Source organism: Ostrinia nubilalis, chromosome 25 (genome assembly GCF_963855985.1).
Source record: "Ostrinia nubilalis chromosome 25, ilOstNubi1.1, whole genome shotgun sequence".
In the NCBI taxonomy this organism is placed as follows: Eukaryota; Metazoa; Arthropoda; class Insecta; order Lepidoptera; family Crambidae; genus Ostrinia; species Ostrinia nubilalis.
In genome coordinates this window covers 4,391,325-4,415,975 of record NC_087112.1, presented here as the reverse complement: position 1 = coordinate 4,415,975, position 24,651 = coordinate 4,391,325, and the positions used below count along the sequence as shown (strand labels likewise).

Below are 24,651 nucleotides of genomic sequence, written 5' to 3'. Positions count from 1 at the left end.
TTTTTGAGTGAGGTACAGTCGCGGCGCGTCAAACCGTGTTCGTTACGTACAGTCACGCACAGAACTCATTTCGTTAACTTGACAGGTATGCCAAGTATGTGTTTTGGAACGCATTAACCACTTTACTTGAGTTCTACTATCTATTACGTGGTTTTGGTGACAATAATGTGATATTATGATGACGCTGCTGGAAATATTTGAAGGCACGGGCGATGGTGTATCGATTTAAACAGTGGTATCTTATTTTAGTTGCAATAAGGACTATTTTTCAAGGAACTGTAAATTATATTTAGTGCTACTTGTCGTGTGAGGGTACTTCTTATTTATCCAGTTCGTAATATGCAGGGTGTATCGTAAATAGTAACCCAACGATGAAGTGTCCAGGCATGAATTTAGTTATTAGATTACATATAAAACTATAAACAATTTCTAACCATGGAGTCTCAGATAAACTGTCTTTCAATTTTTTTTTTCTAATTTCGCTGTCATTTTTATTGTTATGATTTTGGGTTAAATTAACTACTCATAACTCATAATTCTCGGACACAATCGGGTCTCCTACCACAGGGTCAACGACCTTGGCTAAAGGCTGGCATACATTTGGTCAGCTCGTATGAAATCTGCCTTTTGTGGTGACAGCCTAATTATTGAAATTTTTTTCTTGTTCATTTTGATGAATTTTCACCGTTTTTGAGGACTTTCATAATTGCATGTGCGTGTCAATTTTTCCGAAAAAGTACAGTAACAAATAAGATAATGGTAATAATATAGTTAATTTACGGTTCAGTATAGCAATATTCTAAATGATACTGGTACTGATAGAACTACCTAAAAATATTTTATATTATATTGGTATTTTACCTTAAGTAACAGTATATTATGCCTAAATAATCTCTCGTGGGCAGTAAAAAAAGGATTAGCGATAATCCCAGGTTGGTCGACATTTGTTCGAATTTCAATTTTAGAACAAATAGACCGTTAAAATCTGACATTTAAAAAACAGGCATAACGCGATTTTGTGTCACATCTGTCCACCCCCTTATCTGTGATCTGGAGAGGGTGGGGCAGTGATAGCATCATGATACGCTAATAATAGGGATGTGAAAATATCGATATTGAATTTGACAATGTTATCGAAGGCTTGTAATTTTTTTTTTCAAGAAATACCACGATAGTTCATTTGATAGTAGACACTTGATGTATATTATTGTAATTAAAGCCTGGTCCGTGAGCACGTAGAATTTTGTCCAATGACCCCAAGCTACCCATCCTTATCGCTCGCGCGTATGTTATGTTGCTGTCGCGCTCGCACACTCACTGCGGGCGCCCGTCGCACAGTCGCGACAGCAATATAATTACACGCGAGCGATAAGGATGGGTAGCTTGGGGTCATTGGACAAAATTCTACGTGCTCACGGACCAGGCTTTAACAAATAAAAATAATGTAATTAGAGGGAGATCTAAAGAAATAAAATTTACTATTTTTGATTTTAATGTCGTTGTAATTCAACACAGCAGGCTTCAATCTATGCTTTGAATTGATTTCCAAATGTAGTTTTAAGATACGGATGTCGATATTTTTAGCACCTATTATCGATATTTTCGCACCCCTAAACAAGATACGATCAGTGATGTACCCACCCCGTGTAAAGGGTGGCCGAACAATAGCTGCGCGTGCGCGTTTATTGAAACGTTTTACTAAGTTGTTATTACTTACATGATAATGAGGGTTATTATTACTTATTACCATTTTAGTAGTAGCAGTGATTTTGTCAAAGATAAATACATCAATCATTTTATTTTGGTTTTGACAGCTACGTGTATGTAAATTGACTACTGGTCAAAGTTTTTAAAGGACAGTGCCAATCCATGTAATGGAAGTTGGACCAAGTGCTGCCCAGAATGAAACGATATTGCATTTTGTTCCTCAGGCCAATACTAATTTGTAAACCGAAGCGCACTGAAATCTATCCCTAGAGTTAAGAGAAAAAAAGAGTTTTGTTTTGAATTATTTACATACAAAATATCATCGATGTATACGTACTACGCATTAGATTTCGCGATTGTGGCATTAAATAACACTCGCTATGTTAAACTTAACCATACTGCATCCGTACACCTTACTTTAGTACGACTTCGACATTCTTTATAAGCGATCAAGCGCTGTTGCAGTAGTTTGGTTACTTGACAAAAATTAATTATTTCCAAAATGGAGCAAGAAGTTTTAGCTTACAATAAATTCAATAATCGAGTGTAATACACCAATTAATTGATTTTTTGCAAGTATAGAAAACTAAAACTTCTTGCTTTATTTTGGAAATAATGAATTTCTTTCAACTTACCAAACAATTAAAACAGCGCTAGATCGTTTATAAAGAATATCTAAATCGCACTAAAGTAACGTGTACGGATGCATTATGGTTAAGTTCAACATAGCAAGTGTTATTTAATGCCACAATCGCGAAATCTAATGCATAGTACGTATACATCGATGATATTTTGTATGTAAATAATTCAAAACAAAACTCTTTTTTTCTCTTAACTCCAGGGATAGATTTCAGTGCGCTTCGGTTTACAAATTAGTATTGGCCTGAGGAACAAAATGCAATATCGTTTCATTCTGGGCAGCACTTTTGTCACATTTGTATTTTTATAGACAATGTTTTAGATTAGTCATGACAGGTGCATCTCCCGTTTCTACCAAGTCCAGGTGAAACTCCTGGATTCTAACATGTTTATCGGTATTAAAACCTTTTGTATTATGTATAGTGACGTGTCAAGAAATGGCCCATCCCATTTACATTATGGCATAGCATAGACAGTGAATCCACATTGGCAATATTGCAAAACGGGGTAATGTAAGTTTTATTTAATATGTCACAATTTGTTGCACAACATTGCAAACAGCCAAAGATGTGATGTCATGATGAGCGATTTTAAGCTACATGATGCCTTTTTTTTACGGGGAAAAAATGCGTTGAATCGCATACCTACCCTGCGGGGACAAGGTAGGTTATGTGAGGCTCACCAAGTCAGAAGGACGAGGCATACCCACTAAAAAGACCCCGGTGCTCCGTCACTCGCTATAAATTGGAGGAAACTGTGGGTTTCCGGACAAAGCCTTGTTCAGCCTTGTTAGGATTCATCAAATCTTATCGATAAATTTAGACGACAAATGTATGAGTTTATCGCGTAAGATGTATAGAACTGCGCGATAAACGCTTATTGCGGCGTCCTAAAGTAGTCTGCAGTGTGTTTATTTCAGAGAAACAACCTACTACCACCTACTTTGTAGTGACTTTCTGTATATTTTCCCACACAACGCGACCAAACCGAGCACCTTGTTCAAACTGGACCCAACTAGCTTAGGTGTGGACACGAGGAGATACGATCATCGCCACCAGGGGGCGTAGCCGGCAACAATGGACGTCGCGTGCGCAAGCACTAACATTGTAACGAGCCATTATACGTGTAAAGGTGGTTATTATTTCGGTAAAATGAAATAATTAGAGGGTTTAGGTTAAGTTTGGTTGCTAAAAGCTATGGCCGTTATTATTTTTTGAAGTAAAAAAAATGAGACTTTTAAGTATTTTTGGTACAAAATTGAGCTGGTGTTAAATGTAGTCATCCTTCTAATATTATTTAATGTGAAGGTTTGTGAAGATATATGGATGGATGTTTGTTACTACACTGAACCGATTTAGATGTTTGTTATAAAACCATAGGATAGTTTTTATCCCGGTTCAAGGATAAATACTATGACAGACCGATAGTCACAAACGGTGGCAAAAGAAAGATTAATAGTTCTTGGATATTCTTGACTTACCTCGCATACCGTGATTGGTAGGAGTCGACGTCAGCCTTGGAGGAGGGAGGGGGGACCAGCGCTGGGCCTAAGCCCAGTCCCAGGCCGCCACCCAGTGTCGGCGAGAACCGGTATAGTTCGCTAAAATCACAAAAACTGAGTTGGGACATTTTTACACTTGCGCGTCAGACTGTGGCACTCAGAGTGGTAAACTAGCATTAATTAAATGTTTATGAATGAAAACATTCAAATGTCAGAAAAATTCAAATGATGAATCTATATTTTCAATTAAGTATTGTTTTTTACACTGCGAATAAATTACTTTTTTTGTCCTCATTTTTCGACCATGAATATTGGTGTATTTTGTGACTATGTGGTGCCAATCCCATATTATATCATCTTTACACTTGCTTCTTCTCAGCATTGGCCCATTTAATGTCCCAAAGCAGTGGTAGGATTATAGTAACAGTAAGTCGTGTTTAAAAGCATATTTGCAGAAAATAAAGGAGTTTTATGACTTTTACCAATCTAATTTTATTGTGAATTTGTGATGCATTCGTTTAAGTGTCTCTGAGTGCTAAGACCAACTTATTGATTATTTTGAACTATTTTTAAGATATTTAGATACATACCTCGACAGACTAGAACTTGGGATTGGCAGCGAGGTGGGGTATGGACTCCGGAAGCCGCTGGCCGCCGAAGATATGGGGTACATGCTCGGAGTATGCCTGGACAAACAGACAAAGAAGTATTTTAAACAGCAGCACATCAAGCTAAACGCTGTGGTATAGATGCTATTTTGCAAAAAAAGTTTGATAAAAGAGATAGACGATCGTTTTCAATGTACATATGGCGAATTTAACTGATACTGTGACATATTATGAAGTTGTAGAAGGTCAGATTTTGCAACCAAAACGATCTGGTGAGCTGTTAACTCTACTGTGTATCCGCCAGCACATCTGTCATACTTGGTCTATGATATACAAGTTGTTTGGCCTATCATAGGCTCTAAGAAGCGTCAGCAGTCTCCCTAAGTTAAAAGATACCAATCCGTTGGGGAAAGTAATATTCAAGAAATTATTTATACTTTGAATAAAGAAAGAAAGAAAGAGATAGAGACTTACCACGAGGCTGCTACTTGTGACATCTCTGGACTGAGCATGGGGTAAGGGTACGTGCCCCCGGGAAAAGGGTACATTGGGGTCCGCGCCAGCCCAGCAGCTGAAGAAATAAAAGGTTCATTAAAATGTACATACATAAACACAGGAAACCTAAATAAATATTAAAACAAAACTGTTTTCTATTAAGCGACATTGATATTTTATGTAATAAATGCAATACAAAATTATTGCTTACTAAAATGCTGCAAAGACTAAAAATTAAAGACATCTAAACTGATCTTTGGTTATTATGTCCTATTGTCCTTACATAATGTAGAGAGAAGAGAGGTAGTTACGTTAAGTACTTTTCTTAATCCTGTGAATTGTAACAACTGAGATCACAGCCTTAGGTGTCTGACTTCACGAGTCGCTATTGGTGTCTGATGGCTCTATTACTACATGTCAATAATTAATAATATCAATAAGAACTTACCGAGCTTAGAGTCGAGCTGGTAAGGCGGGGGGATGCCCATGTGGGCTGGAGGTGGCTGACCTAGGTCTCCACCGGGACAGAACAGCGACAGGCTACCACCGGCTGGAAGACCCATCTTTCCCGCCTGTAACAAAGAAAAGGGCAAATATTAGTTAAATCAAAGCAAAAAAAAATTTCAGTAAAATTCATAAGAGTATGCAGAATATTTAAACCTCTAGACAAACATCCTAGAACTGAAAAAAAACAGCTGCAAACTTTCGTATAAGCTCGAAAAATCTAACAACGAGTAAAGTAAACAGTGCCGAAAGAAAAGGGCCGAAAACAGCCGAAAGCCCAACTAGTCGACGGGAAGACAACGCGTCATTAGCAAGTAAATTGGCGGCTGGGTCGTATAAATTTTGTGCCGCGCTCCTCGTCGCCAATTATGCAAAATGGCGCCCAACGTGGGGCAGGGCTATTCAGGCGCGCCGCACTTCCGAGCCGAGTGTCTCACCTCTAATTAAACGGGACTTCTTTTCAGCACTTTATTATGCGAAATAAACGCCAGTATCGCGCAATGTTCGTGTCGTTTAATAGTATTTTTTAATTATAATCTGCGTGGGTTAGGGCGGTGCTACATTAATGTTAAATATTAAGTTTTTAGTAGTTTCTTAAAATATTATATATAATATATCATAAGATAAACTGTTCAAAAACTTCTAAACCGTAGTAGTTTCTTTCTAGAATAAACCAATTCATCATTTAACTTCAAATAAATAACTAATAAACTATGCATTATTAATTACATCTAATTACTTATAGCTACTTAAAATCACAATACCAATGGTAATTCAAGTAAGTAAGCCACAACATAACTAGCTTTGAACTACTTCGAACAACAATGAGAGCGTACCACGAACCAGTTTTAAAATCCCCGCATCATTTCAAACTATTCAGAAACGAAAGGAGCTGACAATTCCTTCACCACTCGTCCATATTTCGAAGAGCAGGAACTGCTTATTAAGACAATAATTACCACGAACAAAGAGGCCCACTAATTAATAATAAAACACGCACAAACAAAGCCCTCCATTCACGCTCGGGACAGCTTAAAAAAAAAACAATAAGAGAAAAAATAACCAAAACGGTGGTCGAAAAAGCTCGACATGCGAGGACGAACAAAAAGAGCCCATAGACAATGACGGCAGCCGAGACACATAATGCGGGAGCAGCGAGTCTTAATTTGAAAATATTTCCATAATAAGATTTGTCTATGGCGACGGCAAAAACAAAAGAGGCCCGCGCGCGCTTTGTCCCACTGACAGCTCGTAATAATTTCAAAAATTAAATCACGCAATTAGTTCGCTATTAAAACTAGAAGGGTTATTAGCTAAACAAGTTTACTCGTTAAAAGTTGCGTTTTTAAATTAGTAGATTCGCCTTTTCAGGGTTTGCATGTACATTGAGAAGTCGTAATGAAGGCCCAGGTGGAGTGGCGGCCATTGAAGGAACCGCCAAGTGGGTAGTTATTGCGGCATGAAAGCGTGACGTCACGCCACTCAAGCGACAACCCCAGTCGCTAATTGGAACTCGCGGCGATAGGACGCGAGAGCTCCCTCAATCGACTAATACTTCAGAATTGAATGGGTTTGTTAACGAGCGGCCGGCTGAATGTTGCGAATGGCGCACTCCAAGTTTGCATTCGCTAACTGCTTTAAGTTTTTTCCAATTTTGACAGTCGATCGCTAAATTGGAATTCCGTTGTAGCCTAAAACGCACGCACACTAAGCTCTCGCTTCCACCCCTTTGGTTCGCCAATGCGGACGAAGTAGGGCGTAATATCTTGAGAGTTCGCCCCCGGGAGGGGGCGTGGAAGCTAGGATGCTGCGTTGCCATGGCGACCATGTGGGTGAGTGTGTGCGTGGGAGGGTGGCGTAGGAGGTCCGCGGCTGCGTTCTACGACCTTGGAAGTTTTGGTCTAGTTTCTTTTAAATATGGAACAGTGGCGTCGTGACTTCTGAACTTAAGGCCTGAAGATGTTTTCACGCGCTTTAGAATTTCACTTTTATTTACGAGAGGCTTTTGTGCAGGCGCTAATGCAGATTAGCTCTTTGAGCGGAAGTGCGGCCATGTTTAAAAGAGGGCTCTGTCTTTTAAAAATAAAATGGAGTGCTTCTACATGCGTTTAACTAAACATACATAATAGAGATTGATACTGGCTCACTGATTGTGAAGGAATAAAATGAAAACACGTATGAAACGCAAACTAATAATTTTACATTTTAAATTTTCCACAATTACATTATCATAATTCACATCACACAAAACACACAATAAATGTAGAAAAAACCTTTCGCCGCGCTATTAGATCCTTACCGGTTTCCGGACGCGTCCGATCCGGACACTCCGGACACGGGGCGGAACCGCCTAACGAGGGTCCGCGTTATGACGACATTACATGCTTACCGCCGCGTCTTTCCATTCTATACATAGCCAGAACGCAAGGGTGTGAAACTAATCGAGTATAGTTTGGATATGACTTTTTTTACTAAGCTCCTCCAAACTATACACGACCAGTACCTACGCATACGCTGCGTACTGCTCGCGTATACTTTGTAGTGACTTAGGTCAATTATCTTCCTCCAAAATATACATCGCCAGTACGCATACGGACTAATCATGTATGTATTGTAATAAGTGCGTGATTACAATTTATACGCGAGTAGTTGCATGCTAGTCATTTTGACTTATTGACCTCTCTTTCTATTACATACTAGCTTTCCGCCCGCGGCTTCGCTCGCGTGGAATTATGTCTGTTACAGAAAAACAATATCGCGCGCGTATTTGCTCACCGTTTAGACCTACCCTGGACTACGACAAACATTTTAAAACCAAAATCAGCTCAATCGGCCCAGCCGTTCTCGAGTTTTAATCAGACTAACGAACATCAATTCATTTTTATTTATATAGATAGATTAATTCATATCTGCGTGTCTACTTTAAACATTGAATCATCTTACGACACGTGTCATTGTTTTGATAAAGGATTTTTTGGTGTTTCTTATTCTGCCATAGAAAAGATATTTGTTTTGGGGCTGATATTTCACCAATTGTAGGTATGGAAATATGTCAAAATGATTTTGTTCTTGAGATAAAAGTTAATAAATAAAATAAATAATAAATAAATATCCTTAGACATTTTACACTGCGCTTCTAGTCCCAAACTAAGCAAAGCTTGTACTATGGGTACTAGACAACGGATATAAACATAATTAAATACTTTTTTTGTAAATACATTCTTATTATACATAGAAAACACCCAGTCCAATACAAACAAATATGTTCATGCACACAAATGTTTGTACTGTGCGGGAATCGAACCCGCTACCACTTCGAACCACTACACCAAACGGCCGACAATACAAACCTAGCATTTAAAGTCTCGCATAATATTGTATTTAATGCGCGTTGAACTTTCTTCTCTCACTCTCTCTCATATTAATTAAATTGTTATTTAATTTGAAATCTACCTAATCAATTTAATTTCAAAAACCACTTACCTACAATAGTTTTAAAAATCTAGATTTATTATAGATTCAGTAAAATAATAATATTTTATGTAATAATATCAAATAAATGTAATTTTAAATATAGTTCCATATTTTACTGAATTTTACTAAATCAATATCAACTAAACACACTCTAGTCAAGTGTAAGTGGTGTAGTAGAAACTAATCGAGTATAGTTTGGAGATGACTTTTTTTACTAAGCTCCTCCAAACTATACACGATCAGTACGCAAAATTCGTGTATAGTTTGGAGTCACAGATTTACAAACAGGCACTCCGAAATATACACGAGCAGTTTCCTATGGGTGCGTTCTGGCCATGTATAGAACGGAAAGACGCCTTACCGCCCGCTAGTTATAGCCCGGAGCGGTTTTTGTACAAATTTGAGTTGGGACACTTTTTTCATAAAAGATTTTGATGCTTGCTTATTAATATAACTCAACTTTGTGACTAGGAAACAAGGTGTTAGTGACACTTTTTTTGCTACATAAGACAAAAGACAAACATGTGTTTTATAAAAACGTCAGGTAGAATGTTTTACAAAACAAAATAGTCAAGCGTAATTTTTTCTCAGGGCTTACAGAATCTTAGTACAGTTTTTTTTTAGAAAAACAAAAATAGTGTTTGAATGGATTTTACATATTGTAGGTATGGATTTTCACATAATTCAAAGAAATATGAAAATGTACTGAAGTATTTAGTTAGATACATCGAAACGACGAAGAAAGGACTATTCATAGCACATGATCTCCGATTTATCAAAGAAACATCACACGTCCCTGTATTCCTTATTTTCCAGGAAAACGCCATAAAAGTGGAGCTTACTTTTGAGTGAAAGAATTTTCATGATCCGATTAGGTGACCTCCCACGGTAGTGCCAACAAAGACGCGTTTGTAACTTTGTATACCTTTGTATAATATAAAAATAACTAATACCCCGATTTGATATTAAACTAGCTGTGCCCGCGACTTCGTACGCGTGAAAATAGTTTGAATAATCTTTCCCGTTTTTGCAACATCTTTCTTTACTACTCCGCCCCTATTGGCTGTAGGGTGATGTTATGTAGCTTAAGCCTTCCTCAATAAACACAATTAGATTTTTTCAAATCGGACCAGTAGTTCCTAAGATTAGCGCGTTCAAACAAACAAACTCTTCAGCTTTATAATATTAGCAAGTAAAGTATCTTTGCCTCAATAACACGGAATAAAACCTGTTATTTTCCAAGCTCCAGTAAATATAGTCTCTCTTCCATCAAATTCAAATCCGTAGTCTAAACATACAGCCTCCCAAGCCCCTGGAAAGGTCAACAACCCCGGAGGGTGGCCCCCGGGTCGCGTAAGTCTCGAATCCCGATATTTGCAAATCTGAATACGTCCCCTCGTTTAGGATTAGATTTTCTTCGGGCTGCAGTTTTGCGGGAATTCGCTCAAAATGAAGTGGAATACTTTGTGCTGCATTGGTATGCGTTTCGCTGGTCGGATATAGGAATTTATGTATTGTTTGATAAACTTCAGTATTTTTAGCAATGATAAATCAATTCACTCGAATCACCGCGAGCGCGATTTTCAAGTATTTTTAATGAACTTAATCATCATAAGTTCAATTAGTTTCCACTACAGGAAGGCGATATCAACGGAAAATGGAACACGCATATTATTATGTCAACGAAGTTTTTACGACGAACGATCTAAAAGATTTTTTTTATTTAAAAAAATGTCCTTAGAACGATTGTGTCCTAGCAATAATCCAAATTAAAATTACTGAAATTAGACATCTTATTGTGTTAGTTATGACCAAAAAAATATACGTGTCGTGTACAATACAATACAGACTGTATCAATCTATACTAGGTAATTGGACAAAAAAATGTTTGTCCGGAAAAACAAAATCATTATCAGTATCAAATTGTCCGCAACGGTTCCTAAGTCTTTCAGATTGATAATTGCGAACGCAATATTCGTTTTAATTCTTGTAAGCCTGTGTAATCCATTAATCATATCAGGGATTAAATCTGAAACGGATTTATTTTTTTTAACAAAATTAATTTTTTCCCGCGACTTTGCCCGCGTAGAAGAGATAAGTTTTGCACAACACCAATGGTAATAAAGAAAAATATTGGCTAAAAAAATTGGCTTTCAGTTTGGGCCACAATTAACACTTTATTCAACAAAAAAATCATCAGTTTTTTTTAGTTTATAATGTGCATTTATAGACTGATGTCTGACTAATGTGTTTAGTATTGTTTAATTATCGTTTTTAGTATTGTTTGGTAAAGCCATCCAAGACTGCATCTCACTTAACATTAGGTGTGATTGCAGCCAAATACCGGCTCTGTTCTGCAAAAAAAAAATATCTTACAAAAAAAAACTTTTAAAAATTTTTCACACAATTTGTACACAAATTTACAGACGTGTATAGAAAAAATATTTTTTGTAATTATTGTAGAGATTTATTTATTCCCTAAATCGGTGTTAAACAAAACCTTGAAGTTATCATTGTTATTTGTAAGTTTTGTAACACCATAATCCACATGACAAATCACATAGTTTCGGTCAGATTTTTCATTAAATGGATTTAACAGTAATCACGTGTAATCCCCTACTTACAAAGATAAATATTTTAAATCAAACGAAAATAAATCCATTTATTTTTCATCTTTATCATTCCTGATACAGCCGGAGGTCTAGTTGCAAAATGTAGTAAGTAAAAAAAAATATTTTTTTTTGACTTGTAGAATCTGAAAAACGAAAACATATTTTTTAAATTTAAATGTAACATCTATATTATATAAAGCTCGTCTGGGATATAAACTTAGACTTACAGATTTCGAACCCTCCAGACCCACGGTATCTGCTAAGCTACCCTATCTCGGTCACACGAGTACAAAAACAAAAAGGTTTCTATCTTGAATGAAAAAGGACTTCTCGGTACGGTTACCGAATTAGACCCTATATCTATCTACAAGTCTACATTCCGGCGTTAAAAGGACGAAGTGTAAGTAGGTTATTTGTCATCGCGTACCGCCAGCAAAACAACGCAGCCGCATCAATCTCAATATACTGAGCACACTGAGCAACGCTGACTCAGGCTGACTCATGTACCGTCGGCAGTGCGGTATCGGAATAATTTTATAACTTGTAAACGGAAAAGTACGAGTTATTTTTAGTCTATCGTGGTTTAATCCTAGTAAATATTGGACTGTCTGAGCTGCCATGGGCTTCAGAGTTCAGACATAGTTCTATCGAGCAATAGAACAGAATTTAGTGCCCTGAAGGTTTATTTATATTTAAAGTTTCTAATGTCCTGGTGATTTAACACGTTGTTCCTCACCTATTTAACCCACACCCAAATAGGAAGAAGAAGCTCTACAAAATTCAAGCCATTATGACTAGATCTCTAGAAGTAGCCGTATTTAAACTGGAACTCTATAGGTACTCTATCTTCTTCTTTTCCTCTAATGTTCGCTTAATCTAACTAATTTGTCAACCGTACCATTGCAATTTCGGATTTCATCGCACGACGCGTGGACAAAAAGCCACATTCAGAAGGTCAGAGTGGCGCACGCGCATCTCCTTAGCCTTTTATTGCGAAGCTTTCTCCATGTTAACTATCCCAAGCGCGCGCGCCTCAAATTTCAGACGACTGCAGGATCTCGGCCGACTTCCACAAATATCTCACCTCGCACGCATTATTGAACCTTAAAATAACCAACATTAAGTCCAAATTAAATTAAAAGGAAGCAAAACTAAATCAAAATTATCCCAATGTATTTCAAGACCTAAAACAAACGAGACAAAGACGAAATTGCACCAAATAAATGTCGACGTTAAATTCTACATTGTAACTCCCGGAACGGATGCTTTAATTTACACCTATCATTGACCGATTAAATCTTATGAGGACATTTAAGTCGGAAGCAAATGGATTAATTTATATGTCTGTTAACTGACTCTGACACAAGTAAAAAAATAAAATAGTCCATTTCTATCTAATTACAAAAACCAGAAAACATTCAGCAAGAATAATGAGAAAGTTTATAATTTATTACATGTCCAGGTTTTTGTTTTAAATTCGAATCGAACGTCAAAATTACACAAGATAACAATAAACAATCATTGGTAACAGCAAATTAGTAACATTTCAGTTTTAACAATTGAATCTATTAAGCAATATGAAATGAAATGTCTGCGATAATATTTCAGTTCGACGTCAAATATTCAATTTAATATCAATTACAGTATTTCGTTAACCGTTTATATTACATTAAATAAACTTTGACTAATGTTATTATTACAATATTATTTTATCTGCTAAGAATTATCACGCGTACTTTCAGTAACATTCTAAGCTTTATATTTATCCAAATCGGTATCTCAAGATAAATAATTAACATTTTTCTATTTCGTTACTACATTTACAACTTAAAACCTTGGGGGAGGCCTTTGTCCAGCAGTGGACGTCATTTGGCTGAAAACGATTTACAACTTACGATTAAACCACAAATTCATAATATCACACGCTGATAAATTCACGTTAACCCTCGGTGAAATTAGGTGCTAAAAGATCCAGAGTAGCGCCCCAAAAAACAATCGTAACGACAGTATCATAAAGGAAATTCTTAAATTGAACGATTTTGTCCTGCTCTTGCCCTCTGTAATCCGCATTTTACCTCTCGCTCTGACCGCTGGGCATTTCCGGTGCGGGTGTGACAAAATCGCGGGGAGATTTCGCGTTGAGTACCGAATGCGATGACCGTACTTAATGTTATTTTTTACGAGCGAAATAATGTTGTGGTTTCAGAGATATAAAATATTTAAGGGGAATTTTAAGATAATATGTTATTTGGTATACTTTTGGTACTTGGATATAAGAGTGGTTTGGGAAGGTTATTGAGGTGTGATTTTTTTCCTTAAAAGGATTTTGAGATTTTAAGACTAACGAATTTACAGTTTTGGATAAAGTTAGCAAACTCAAAAAAAGCAATTTTCTTTTTCTTTTCAAAAAGAAAAAAATACACAGAAAGGAAGTGTCATAATGAAATGCCTAGATAAGCTAGGCCGCCTTCGCGAAATAATGCCATAATTTCCACCATGAAAAATGCACCCACAACTATCAAACACCTTACTTTTGTATTCACAAAGGCCCAATCGCTCAATCATATTAATATATCAATTTCTTTAGAAGCTAGAAATACTGGAACAGTTTTATCAAACAGTTGAACAAAGTGGCCTATTAGATATAATAACAAGGTGGATGAGTGGTTAATTTTTCAATAGACCTGGGTTCTATTATCGGTCTAATCATGCCGTCCGATTGTGGAGTGTCGCTAGATTAAAGCGAATTGCGAAGGTGTATTCTGGTATTTTATGTTGCGGTTAAACTAGTGCTAAAGATTTCGGGAAACATTGGGGAATATTTCGGGGAATTTTCCGGGTCGGCAGGCTACGCTTTTGCCCCGTAAGATAAAGGTCCAGTTTTGGACGCAAATTACATAATTAGTAACCTGTTAGTAAATTAAATCTAACTCAAAAATCTGCACTAATTGTCACTTGGTCTTAGGACAATTATAATTACATTTTAAACGATTAGAAATAAGAAATTGACAAGCAATTGATTTATATTGTGCTCGCTTGTTGAACGTACGTCGAAGTGATATGATGGATAGGCGACGAATTGAAAATGTGATATTTGTCGTATTAATTGATTTATTATCAAGACTCGTTAAAACGTCAACTAAAAAACTTGGATTTTTTTTATAGACTTTTAACGCAGTTCTGCAATTTTTTACACGCATTTTTGTAAAATAATTGTGACTTGTAATTTTTATTGAGATATAATTTTTTTGCTAAAAATTGAGTGAAGCGCTGTCACTTTTTAAATGAACAAAAATTCCAATTAAGAAATAAAACTTCAGAATACGCCTGTGGGAAAACGGTAACGTGACAAATTGTGTTGTCGAAGACGGCGTTTTGAACAGGTGTAATTAAAGCACACGACACGTCAAAGGGTTAATTCTGGTTAATGCTGGGTTGTCCGGTTCTGCGACCCGGCCCCCTCTCGTCAATTGATTTAAACGCGTCGTATTTTATGTTGTTTGAGAATTTTTAACGAGTGTCGCGGGGTCAAGACTACAAAGTAATGTTTGTTGTTTTGTTGGATATCTAGGTACCAGATGGACCGACGAAATCTTAGCTGCTGAAGTCCGTCATCAACATTATCAGTCTACTGAAAGACTTTAACTAAGAGTGTGTTCTACTAATAGATGAAAATCAGTGGTTTAGTAACTCTGTCATTCATTATAATTACTCGTATAATCGAACAAAAATATACAGTAATACTCGTATAACTTATAACATTTTAAGTAGGTACTTTTTCCGTTGTACCTATTTAAAAATATTATTGTGTAAATGGTGTATCTTTCCATTAAAATGGTTTAACCGAAGTCGATACAAATTCCAGAAATCCATAATAAGATTCCAGAAACAAACGACCTACATTAATAAACGCGTCCGAAAATTCTCAATTGGCAAGTCCGGGTGAATTCTCCGCGCAAAAAATAACAAAATGCAAAAAGAAAATACTATTCCGCGTTTTACGCGTACCAATATCGTAGTCAATTTTGCACGTGTTACAAACAGGTTGGGGGTAGGGATTCCACTCGTTTGGAATTTTCCGGACATCCGGATTTTGAGATTTGACAGTCTGGAATTTGGTTTTTCAATTGACAAAAGTTATAATAACATAGTGACTCTATTAAGAAAAATTTCAGATTTGAAATTGGTATTTTTTCCCGGATACCTATATTCGGAATTTTCCGGATTTTACCGGGATTTTTCCCATGTTTACATGGTAACCCTAGTTGGGGTTAACCCTGCAGTTGACGCGCGCCCGCGGCGGCACTTCAAAGGAAGTATAAATGTATGAATTGTTTAGCGAAAATCCGCCCCGGGACCCGCGTGCGTGGGGTTACGTTTTAATATTTATTAAGATACGAATTTTATGGGGTTAATTCGTTATTTTATTTGTTTAAAGCGGTTATGTAAGGTGATGCTAACATTAACATTTTAAAAGGGTTATGTTTTTTGTAGAGAGTAGATTAACAGTATGTAACAATGTTAATATACTTCTCAGTACGGGTTTTACGAATTGTATTTCGTTTGAATTATATTTTTTTCTTGGCTATACATATTACAATTCGTAATATGAAACGACTTTCAGAAGTAGGGCAGACCTTGGCTAATCGGTGATATGCAGTAATTCGGTGATAGTTTCTTTCCCCTTTATTACGAAGTTACTCTATAATCCACAGTTGTTAAATATTGATCATAGGTAAATTAGGTAATGCTAGTTGTACAGATAATAATGAATTAGAGTGTGTATCCAAACGATGCCGTAGAAACTAACAAAAAAAAGATGTCACTGACACCTTATTCTAACCATACTATTGACTTGTCAATGAAAGAGGCGGAATAAATTATTAAAATTTTGTTGAAAATAATAAAAAAATGGGGAAACCTTCTATAAATCAGGACAAGGTAAGAATTTTTAAGCATATTATTTATTGAAATGTTAAGAAATAGCTTTCTTTATAAGACAAAATCCTTAAGTTCTGAATGTAAAATTTTCGTGTTTTTCAGAAATGATTTTTTTAATGTCACGAAATAACCATATAAATGGAATTAGATAAATGAGATTAAGGATGAAACATATTGGAAGAACCACAACCAAGCTGTTCCAATGCTTCAAATGATGTTCAGGATGTGTTGCAGATTCCTAAAGCAAAGAAAAAGAAACCAGGCAAGAGAGGTCAAGCTAAAAAATGCCATGTTTATGCACCACAGCCATCTCAACCTAAACCCAATCCCACCAAGTCATTCCCGAGCAATATTGACACAGGCACCTGTGGATCTTGTAAAGGAACATTTCAAAGGGATGTTAAACTTAAAAATGGCCGAGAGTGGATTGAATGCCAGTTTTGTAAAACATGGTATCATGTAACATGCCAAAATGTTATAAACCCTGTCTTTTTCTTGTGTTCAAATTGTGAAATATCAGACTAATTTTAATTATATTTTGATTAATTAATTTGTTTTTTCTTTTAGTTTTGATTAAAAAATGGTACCTACATACCAAAGCCAGGTGTGCATTATAGTTTTAAGTGTTGTCTTAATGATTAGGAGTCCAAATATAACATTTGATTCCTGTTTTTTTGTGTTTTATTTACATTTTCCATTATACCACATAATGACCTGAAGGATATCACAAGTAGACCAAGCCTATATCACAAAATAACTTGATAATCACTGAATTACCACACTTTATGATGTACTTGTTTTAGTACATTTTATGTGAGCACTATAGTATTAGTAATATTTTAAGATATTAATTACAAAAGCCAATTTTATTAAGTCTTACACTTTAAATTTTCGGAATGATTTTCTGGAAAACAAATTTTCTGTGGTCAAAATACTAAACTATCACCGATTAGCCAAGTTTTGCCCTATCTAAAATTCCAAAGTATACTAAAGCACAGACTCCATACAAGAGTGGTAAGTTTAGTTCGAACATTTGAGCGAAATACAGACAAGTAAATTATTTTCTAGATCCTGATAAGTCTGAATAATACTTGGATCTGTATTATGATATGACACTTGTGAATCCAATCTCAAAAAGTGATTCAAAAATTAATAAGTGCAACGACAAATGACAGACTTTATATAAAGGTTTTGAGTCCATAGAGTACGATATTAAATTATGATATATCCTAGACAGCAACTCACTTAACATCAGGTGCGGTTGCGGTCAAATACCTGCTTGTTCTGCATAAAAAAATGAAACAGAAACGGAAAAAAAATGCGTTAAAAATATAGCGTTGTTTATTTATACATGACGGAAAATAATTCAGTAAACAATACCCATTCATTCATCGAAACCGCATTAATGAGCACGTGCATTATACTAATTAATAGTTGACCCCAAAATTCGACCTTGACCTGTAGATAAACAAACTTCCCAACTACCGGAAACGCGAACCGATTTCGGGGAATCGAATGGTCGCATTCCGATTAATAATCGATATGGCGGTGTAATTGCGAGTAAACAATTCGAATGTCAATCGGTAATTAGCGCCGTTAAATTTTTATTCGATGCTATTAATGTGCGTTGACATTTCAGGTGGCTATTAATAGTCATATTTATTGGAACACAATAACAAATAAAGAAGTTAAGATGAAAAGCATTTAATATCATCAGCATAGAAGCTTAACATGGTATTTCATCACCAGGTCATTTAGTCACCACAGCAGGGAGACGACCCTAAGTTACAAAAGGCAAATCGTAATAATTTTATTTCCAGAATTTCCAAGATAAAGACAAAATAACTACATTACACCAACAAGATCATGCCCGAAATCTATTTTCGCGAAAGTCGCAAAAAGTCGCAAAAAATCGTACCCGAAAACCGCGTTAAAATGGGAATAAACAAAATTATATTGCCTTCAGACATGAGCGCACATCAAAAGGAAAAACTAATGTGTCGGCCGTGGGTAGGATATTTCCCGGTAAAATATTAACGGGGGTCGATGCGACCACGCCCCGCCGTTTCAGGGTTAATGCGGGTAATGCGTCTAACATTGAACACTTTATGTAGTTGTAACAAGGTTTATTTTCCAACAAAAATGTAACCTGTCGACTACGAATGCATTATCCATTTAACAAGCGCCTTTTGCTTTTTTGTTTTGTAATCGGTTTAAAATGTCTTCAGTAGCTTCAGATTGTTATCTGGCTTGGAGTTAAGATGGCATGTAATAGGAAGTCTGGAAGAGATCGCTTCTGGCGACAAGTCTGTGCTGTTACAACTCATAGCGCATCCTGTGCTAGTTTTATGTGGTGTAAATTGATTTTTTTATAATATGAACTTGTAGATATGACTCTACATAAATTCATTACGGACACGAATATAGGAAGTAACATATGTAGCTCTCCTGTTTGATAGACCGACGACCTCAAGAACATAAAACATGGCGCTCCTTATGGGAGCCTTATGTCCAGCAGTGGACTGCCATACGCTGAACACGATGGAAGAAAAACACAATTTAAAGGACCCTAAGAAAACTGCGTGGTGACAACCCTGGAAGGTGAGGGTCACCCCTAATAAGCATGGACGTCAGCCATCTCAAAAATGTTCCCATACGCCACTTTCCAATAAAAAGCAAACTGCGTGCGACTAGCAATGTAGAGTGGATCAGTTTGGTTTAGAAGTTCCGTATGTTTATATTGTTTAATTCGCAAAACTAATTTAACTTTAGGAATTAGGCCAAATTAAGAACCACGCCAAATTGTAATAATACTTTACAATACAATATACCTAATGTTGCTTTAGTTACTTTAATGCTGAGAGGTTGCCATTCTAGTTTTATCACATATACTTTATACTTATTTCGAATTTATATTTCTGCTTTGCCCACAAGTTGTTTGGGAGAGAATTTCCTATGTGATTAAGCTTGCCATTTGTACCCCACATTCAAATTGTCGTCTTTACAATATGTGTACAAAAGGCGACTAGCGAAGAATGCTTATAGCATTAAGTCTACCTTTTGTATCACTTTGAGCAATAAAATTTTCAAGTTAATAAAATTAAAATACAATACTTTATTCCTGTGCAATTAAGTTAAAATAATGTTAATTTATTTTGTAGATATTTAAGTTAATTAACATTTAGCCCGAGGGTTTTTAACATCGTCTCCCAAGGCGCGGATCCCCAAACGTCCCTTACAGTACACGTACAGACGCAATAAGTCTATTTTAATTACTACCTCCGATATCGGCAGATACCTGTCTTGCCTACTCGGGAGCTGTGCTCTACTACCTCTAGGGATGGGGTAGAGTCGATAGATTTATCGATAAGACAAGATTATTGACAAGAATATCGATTTATTTTTTCAAGTTATTTATGATTTAGTTTGAAATACGACTCTTAATTCATATTCAAGGCGTGACTTGGCAAAAATCATAAACTAAACTCAATACAAGAATATTATCACAGTGATATGGTCACAAGCAAACCGCATGTCAACTTCTTTCCTAAAAACACCAGGGACAGGGAACTAATTTATTTGAATTGTTGTATTGTTTTGTTTACAAGTTTAAAAGGAATTCTATGCACAATGTTTCATTGCCAAACCGCCCACGCTGCACCTGCAAGTGTGGTAGTAACGCATCATCCTTCCATTTATGACTCTTGGAATGTATTACCTATTTTCTAACTTCCTTAAATCATGACTTTATTTACCATAATTAATTACAAACATAAGAATGTCAATGTGGCTCTCCACAATGTAACCGCAACGTTGAATCATGATCAATTGTTACTTCAATAAAAACCTTTATAGCAATTTAATTTCAATTAAGTTGCACAAGTTTAAACACAATTATTGACTGTTTTAATGCAAGCATAAGCAAAAAGTATAAATGCTTAAAAATAAGCAATCATAATTTTATACGTGTTAATAATGATGTCTTTTTCTAGTAAATCACAAGCATCCGGGCTAACCATAGAAATTCCATCTCTCAATAAGAACAACACAACAATCGAACCACCCACTATCGATATATCGACGTCTATCCTTGCCAATCGGCACATCTCTATCTAACACAAACAAGACTCGATAACGAGGTGAAATATTCACGTTGCAAGCTACATAATCAGAGTAGCGTCGTCTCTTTCGCTCCCGCGCACTCTTACGCGAGCCAGGGCGATGCGAAAAAGACGGCACGCGCCGGTCGGCCAACACAAAGGGTCGCTCGCTTTGATCTTGCCGCGCGTGCGTAGCTGCGCGTATATGGAGATGAGGAGACCGAGAATTTGATAATTGCAAAGATTTGTGTTCTCTAATATTAATTTTGTTTATTGATTGTGTAGTTTGGAGTTCTTGACCTGCCGTTGAACTATGATCTGGGTAGGGTTAATATATTGATGACAGTTGCTTGATTTAGTTGAGATTTGGGTGTACTTTTGAAATCTTAAACGCTTTTGATTGACTAGTCACTTAAAGGTCAATTATTTAGAAGAAATTGATTAAGGTATGCTATGATTTCGCTGCATATTTTTTTTCCTAAATTCAACTATTGTTGTCTAACTTTTAACTAACTAATTTATTTTTAGATCAAATTCCTATCGTAAACGCGGCGTTATTATGACATCAACTAACTCAAAAACGTCTATTGCTAAAAATAGAATTGACTTCGGAATTGAATTGAATTCTGAAGACTAAGACCATTCATACAATTAACTTTAAACAAACTCGATTCAAAGTAACTAATATGTATTTATAAGTGGCTCAAAAACATAAATAACTCAAATTAGCATAAACCAGCCATAAATGATGACTCGGTCACTCCCATGCAATTCATTCGTCATCAAACGAGGGTGATTCTCGGCCTAATCGTCACTCGTGTACTAATTACGAAAACGCTAAGCAATTTAGGGTATAAAGGGGCACAATAGGGGCAATAATTGTGGTGCAATAGCGGTATAAATGCAAGTTATTTGTTGGTTGCAGTTTTGTTTAGAACTTAAGTCTAATAATATTAATGAAAATAGCTGATGATATTAGAAATCACAGTAATATTTATTCTTTCACTCAGCAGTGACTCAGCAATAATTCTTTGGTGCCATTGCCACGTTCCCAGTAACTCTATTCATGCTTTTAATGTTTTTGATTTTTGAATAAGATAGGAAAGTAGGTAGTTGTTTAATAAAACAGATTCATCTCAAATAGTACTTGTTATATTAGTAATTGGACCTTAATAAACGAACCCCGATTACTTCACAAAAGATTGAACAAAGTTTTTTTGGCAATTTTGATCTTCCAAAAATTTTTTTGTGAAAATCAAATTTGAGACTTGAGAGTGTGGTATTTAAGTCACTGACACTTTTAAAAATATATGTTGTCTATTTCTATGATAAATTGAGTGCGTAGAAATTAGAAATCAATATTCTCAAGTACGCAAATTAGTTAAGCCAACAGAAAGTGTGTCATTATAAACTCCATATCAATTCTATGCCTTATGAGGCATAATTACAGCACAGATAATATAATGCAGATAAGCGCAGGAGTGCCTGACGTGTCAGGGATTAGTTATCTGTGCTAGATATTGAGTTGAACTGTCTTATTTGCACAGGGAAGACGTAATAGTGGCTGAAATATGGTTATTAGGTCTAAAAGTTAGGCATTGTCAAAATCACAGCTTAGCAATCTCTAACCGGTTAGATTGCAACTGGAATAAGTTTTTTTTTTTGTATTATTCCTCCTTGCTGGATGAACCGATGACCTCAAGAAGTTGCCGGATGAAAAAGCAGATTTGCAAGCATTTGCTTTAGAAAGGATGCTGGCTGCTTCCTTGGGAAAAGCTTCAGTGGACTGCCAAAGTTTGAAGTGGAAATAATGTTGATTGTATTTATGCATGCTAACACAGATAAAAAGTTAAACTTCACATAACAAAACAAACGACTGACACAATTAACTACGCAAACAAGCATACCCAAAACACATGTATTAAATCGCCCAATATCGAGAGAGCTGCGAAATTTTCTCGAATTCGAAAAGGCCCCGATTTCGTCCATTGTCGTTCCGTTTGTATTTTTTTTTCATCTTATTTAGCGCCATGTCGGCATCGCTTTGAAGTCTGCCCCCACCCGGGGGAGGGAGAAAATTGCGTCACACCCAAGCGTGAACATAATATTTTTCTCTCGCATATTCGTTAGTAAGAGCACAATACATTTTACATTCATGTTAGACCCGCAACGGTTAAATACAAGTTATTTTTGCTCAACTGTATTCCGCCTTTTGAAGTTCTTTACAATATAACGAGGAAAGTCTCTTTCTAGGAAAAGCTCGCAATGCTGGAAGAAGCATGTTTATAATATTGTTATTACTACAGCTTTCTTTGTAAATTTGAAATTTGCAAGTTATTTTTTTTTTTTTAGGTTTTATCGATATCGAGTCCATAATAACACTAATTTGGGGTACAACACTATTTAATCAAATGCTAAGTTTCAAAAAATTGTCATATCAAAAAATCGTTTTCACATAATTTTATGATACCTATTTCAGTTTGTGAAATGAATTTGAAGAAAAGAAAATCGGATGTCAAGGACGCGCTTAAAATAATAAGGTATTGCAAAAACCGAAAACTTAATATAAACCTAACATTTATGTCATTTTCACATTAAATAACACTAATTTGCACTTATTACGTCGTACAAAAACAGTTTAATGCAATAAAAGAATCCAAGTGAAGTTGCTGATATCTGTACCATAAAGCACCGACCACTTAAAAAGTCGTGATAAATTCACGCCAAGTGGTCGGTGTTGAACTTTCAAAACAAACGCTAATTTAAATAAATAACGATAAGTAATATGTTCGCACATCACTACAGGTTTGGGGCTTGAGTTGTTTTTAATTTGTTTAGTTTAGAGGTTAGCTTTTGCCTGCGGCTTTAGTTCTTACGAATTTTCACGCGTCTAGCGAAATCACTTTAAATTCATATGTCCCGAACTACAAAAATATTTAGAATTAAACATTATTTTTACACGCAGTTAAAAAATAAAAGGTTAAATGATACACATACGACATTAATTGCTTACTAACTAAACGGTGATACCATTATCTTAATTGTTGAACATTTAGGTATATCTGATTGATTACATAATGTCCCTAAAGATAACTTATTCTTGAAGCCTGGTAGACTCTTTCATAAAATCATCTTTACCAGAAATTGGAATGGAAAATGGATTTTTTACCAAACGGTAAACCGCAATTTAGTTTCTGCTTTACCTAAAAACTATTGTGTTGACTCAAACCCAAACTACGGGGCGTTTCACTAAAATTTTAATGGGCAGTTATTCCGAAAACAACAAATACGCGTAAATCACCGTTTCCACGGCTCCACCCACCATTAGCCGTGATATAAATGAAATTATTAGAATGGACCGAAATAATAAAGATTCGCTGGCAACGCCAAATAGTGTCGCGTCTTTATAAATCATAGAGCGTTTCCAAACAAAAGTTGTGACACACGGTAGCGACGTTTGGCGAACTAAGTATTTTTTTATGCAAGACAAGGCAGGTATTTGAGCGCTGATGTTAAGTGAGATGCAGTCTAGGATGGTAGGTACATATCTGCCCTGTAATTGCATATTCACTCTCGCCTTGGATTATAGTGTCCAGGAAAGACAGCAGCAGGCAGCGAGTATACTAATTTTCTTGCAGTAAAAATTCTGGAGCATATAATATCATGATCTTGAGCGAGAGGTTATAGGACCCTTCTGGCGATTATCAATAGCAAATATGGCTATCTACCCTCAGAATAAGAATCAGATTGTTGGAAGAGGTCCTATTATGACAAAAATCACCACCTTGCCAGAGCCAATAATTGATGATGCCCATAAATAGGGATTATGGGCATCAACGAACACCAAAAACAAGTGTTTATGCTATTTATGCATTGACATTGCAGCACTGCCACACCTAAACACACAAAATGAAAACACTTGCCAAATGTTGGTCTCGAAGCGCTGGTAGGGTAAAAAGATTATGAGACATGTAGAGGCTCTTTAAGAGCAAAATATTTGACGATTTGTAAGCGCTATATAATAGTCTATACAAATAAAGAAATTTTGACTTTGACTTTGAAAAGGAAAT

The 24,651-nt window shown here is 36.0% G+C and overlaps 1 protein-coding gene across 5 annotated transcripts in view; it reads right to left on the bottom strand.

The window, feature by feature from the left end:
• Positions 1-24,651, bottom strand: part of LOC135084272 (protein pangolin, isoforms A/H/I/S) — a 175,902-nt gene that overhangs the window by 12,923 nt on the left and 138,328 nt on the right. For 3 of the 5 annotated variants that reach the window (XM_063979061.1, XM_063979060.1, XM_063979059.1), the window contains exons 5-8: positions 5,399-5,522; positions 4,930-5,026; positions 4,438-4,533; positions 3,827-3,961 (exon numbers count right to left, since the gene is read on the bottom strand). In XM_063979061.1, the coding sequence (XP_063835131.1) occupies positions 3,827-3,961; positions 4,438-4,533; positions 4,930-5,026; positions 5,399-5,522 (452 nt within the window). The remainder of the gene's footprint in view (positions 1-3,826; positions 3,962-4,437; positions 4,534-4,929; positions 5,027-5,398; positions 5,523-24,651) is intronic. The other 2 variants (XM_063979063.1, XM_063979062.1) reach the window with 1 other exon arrangement.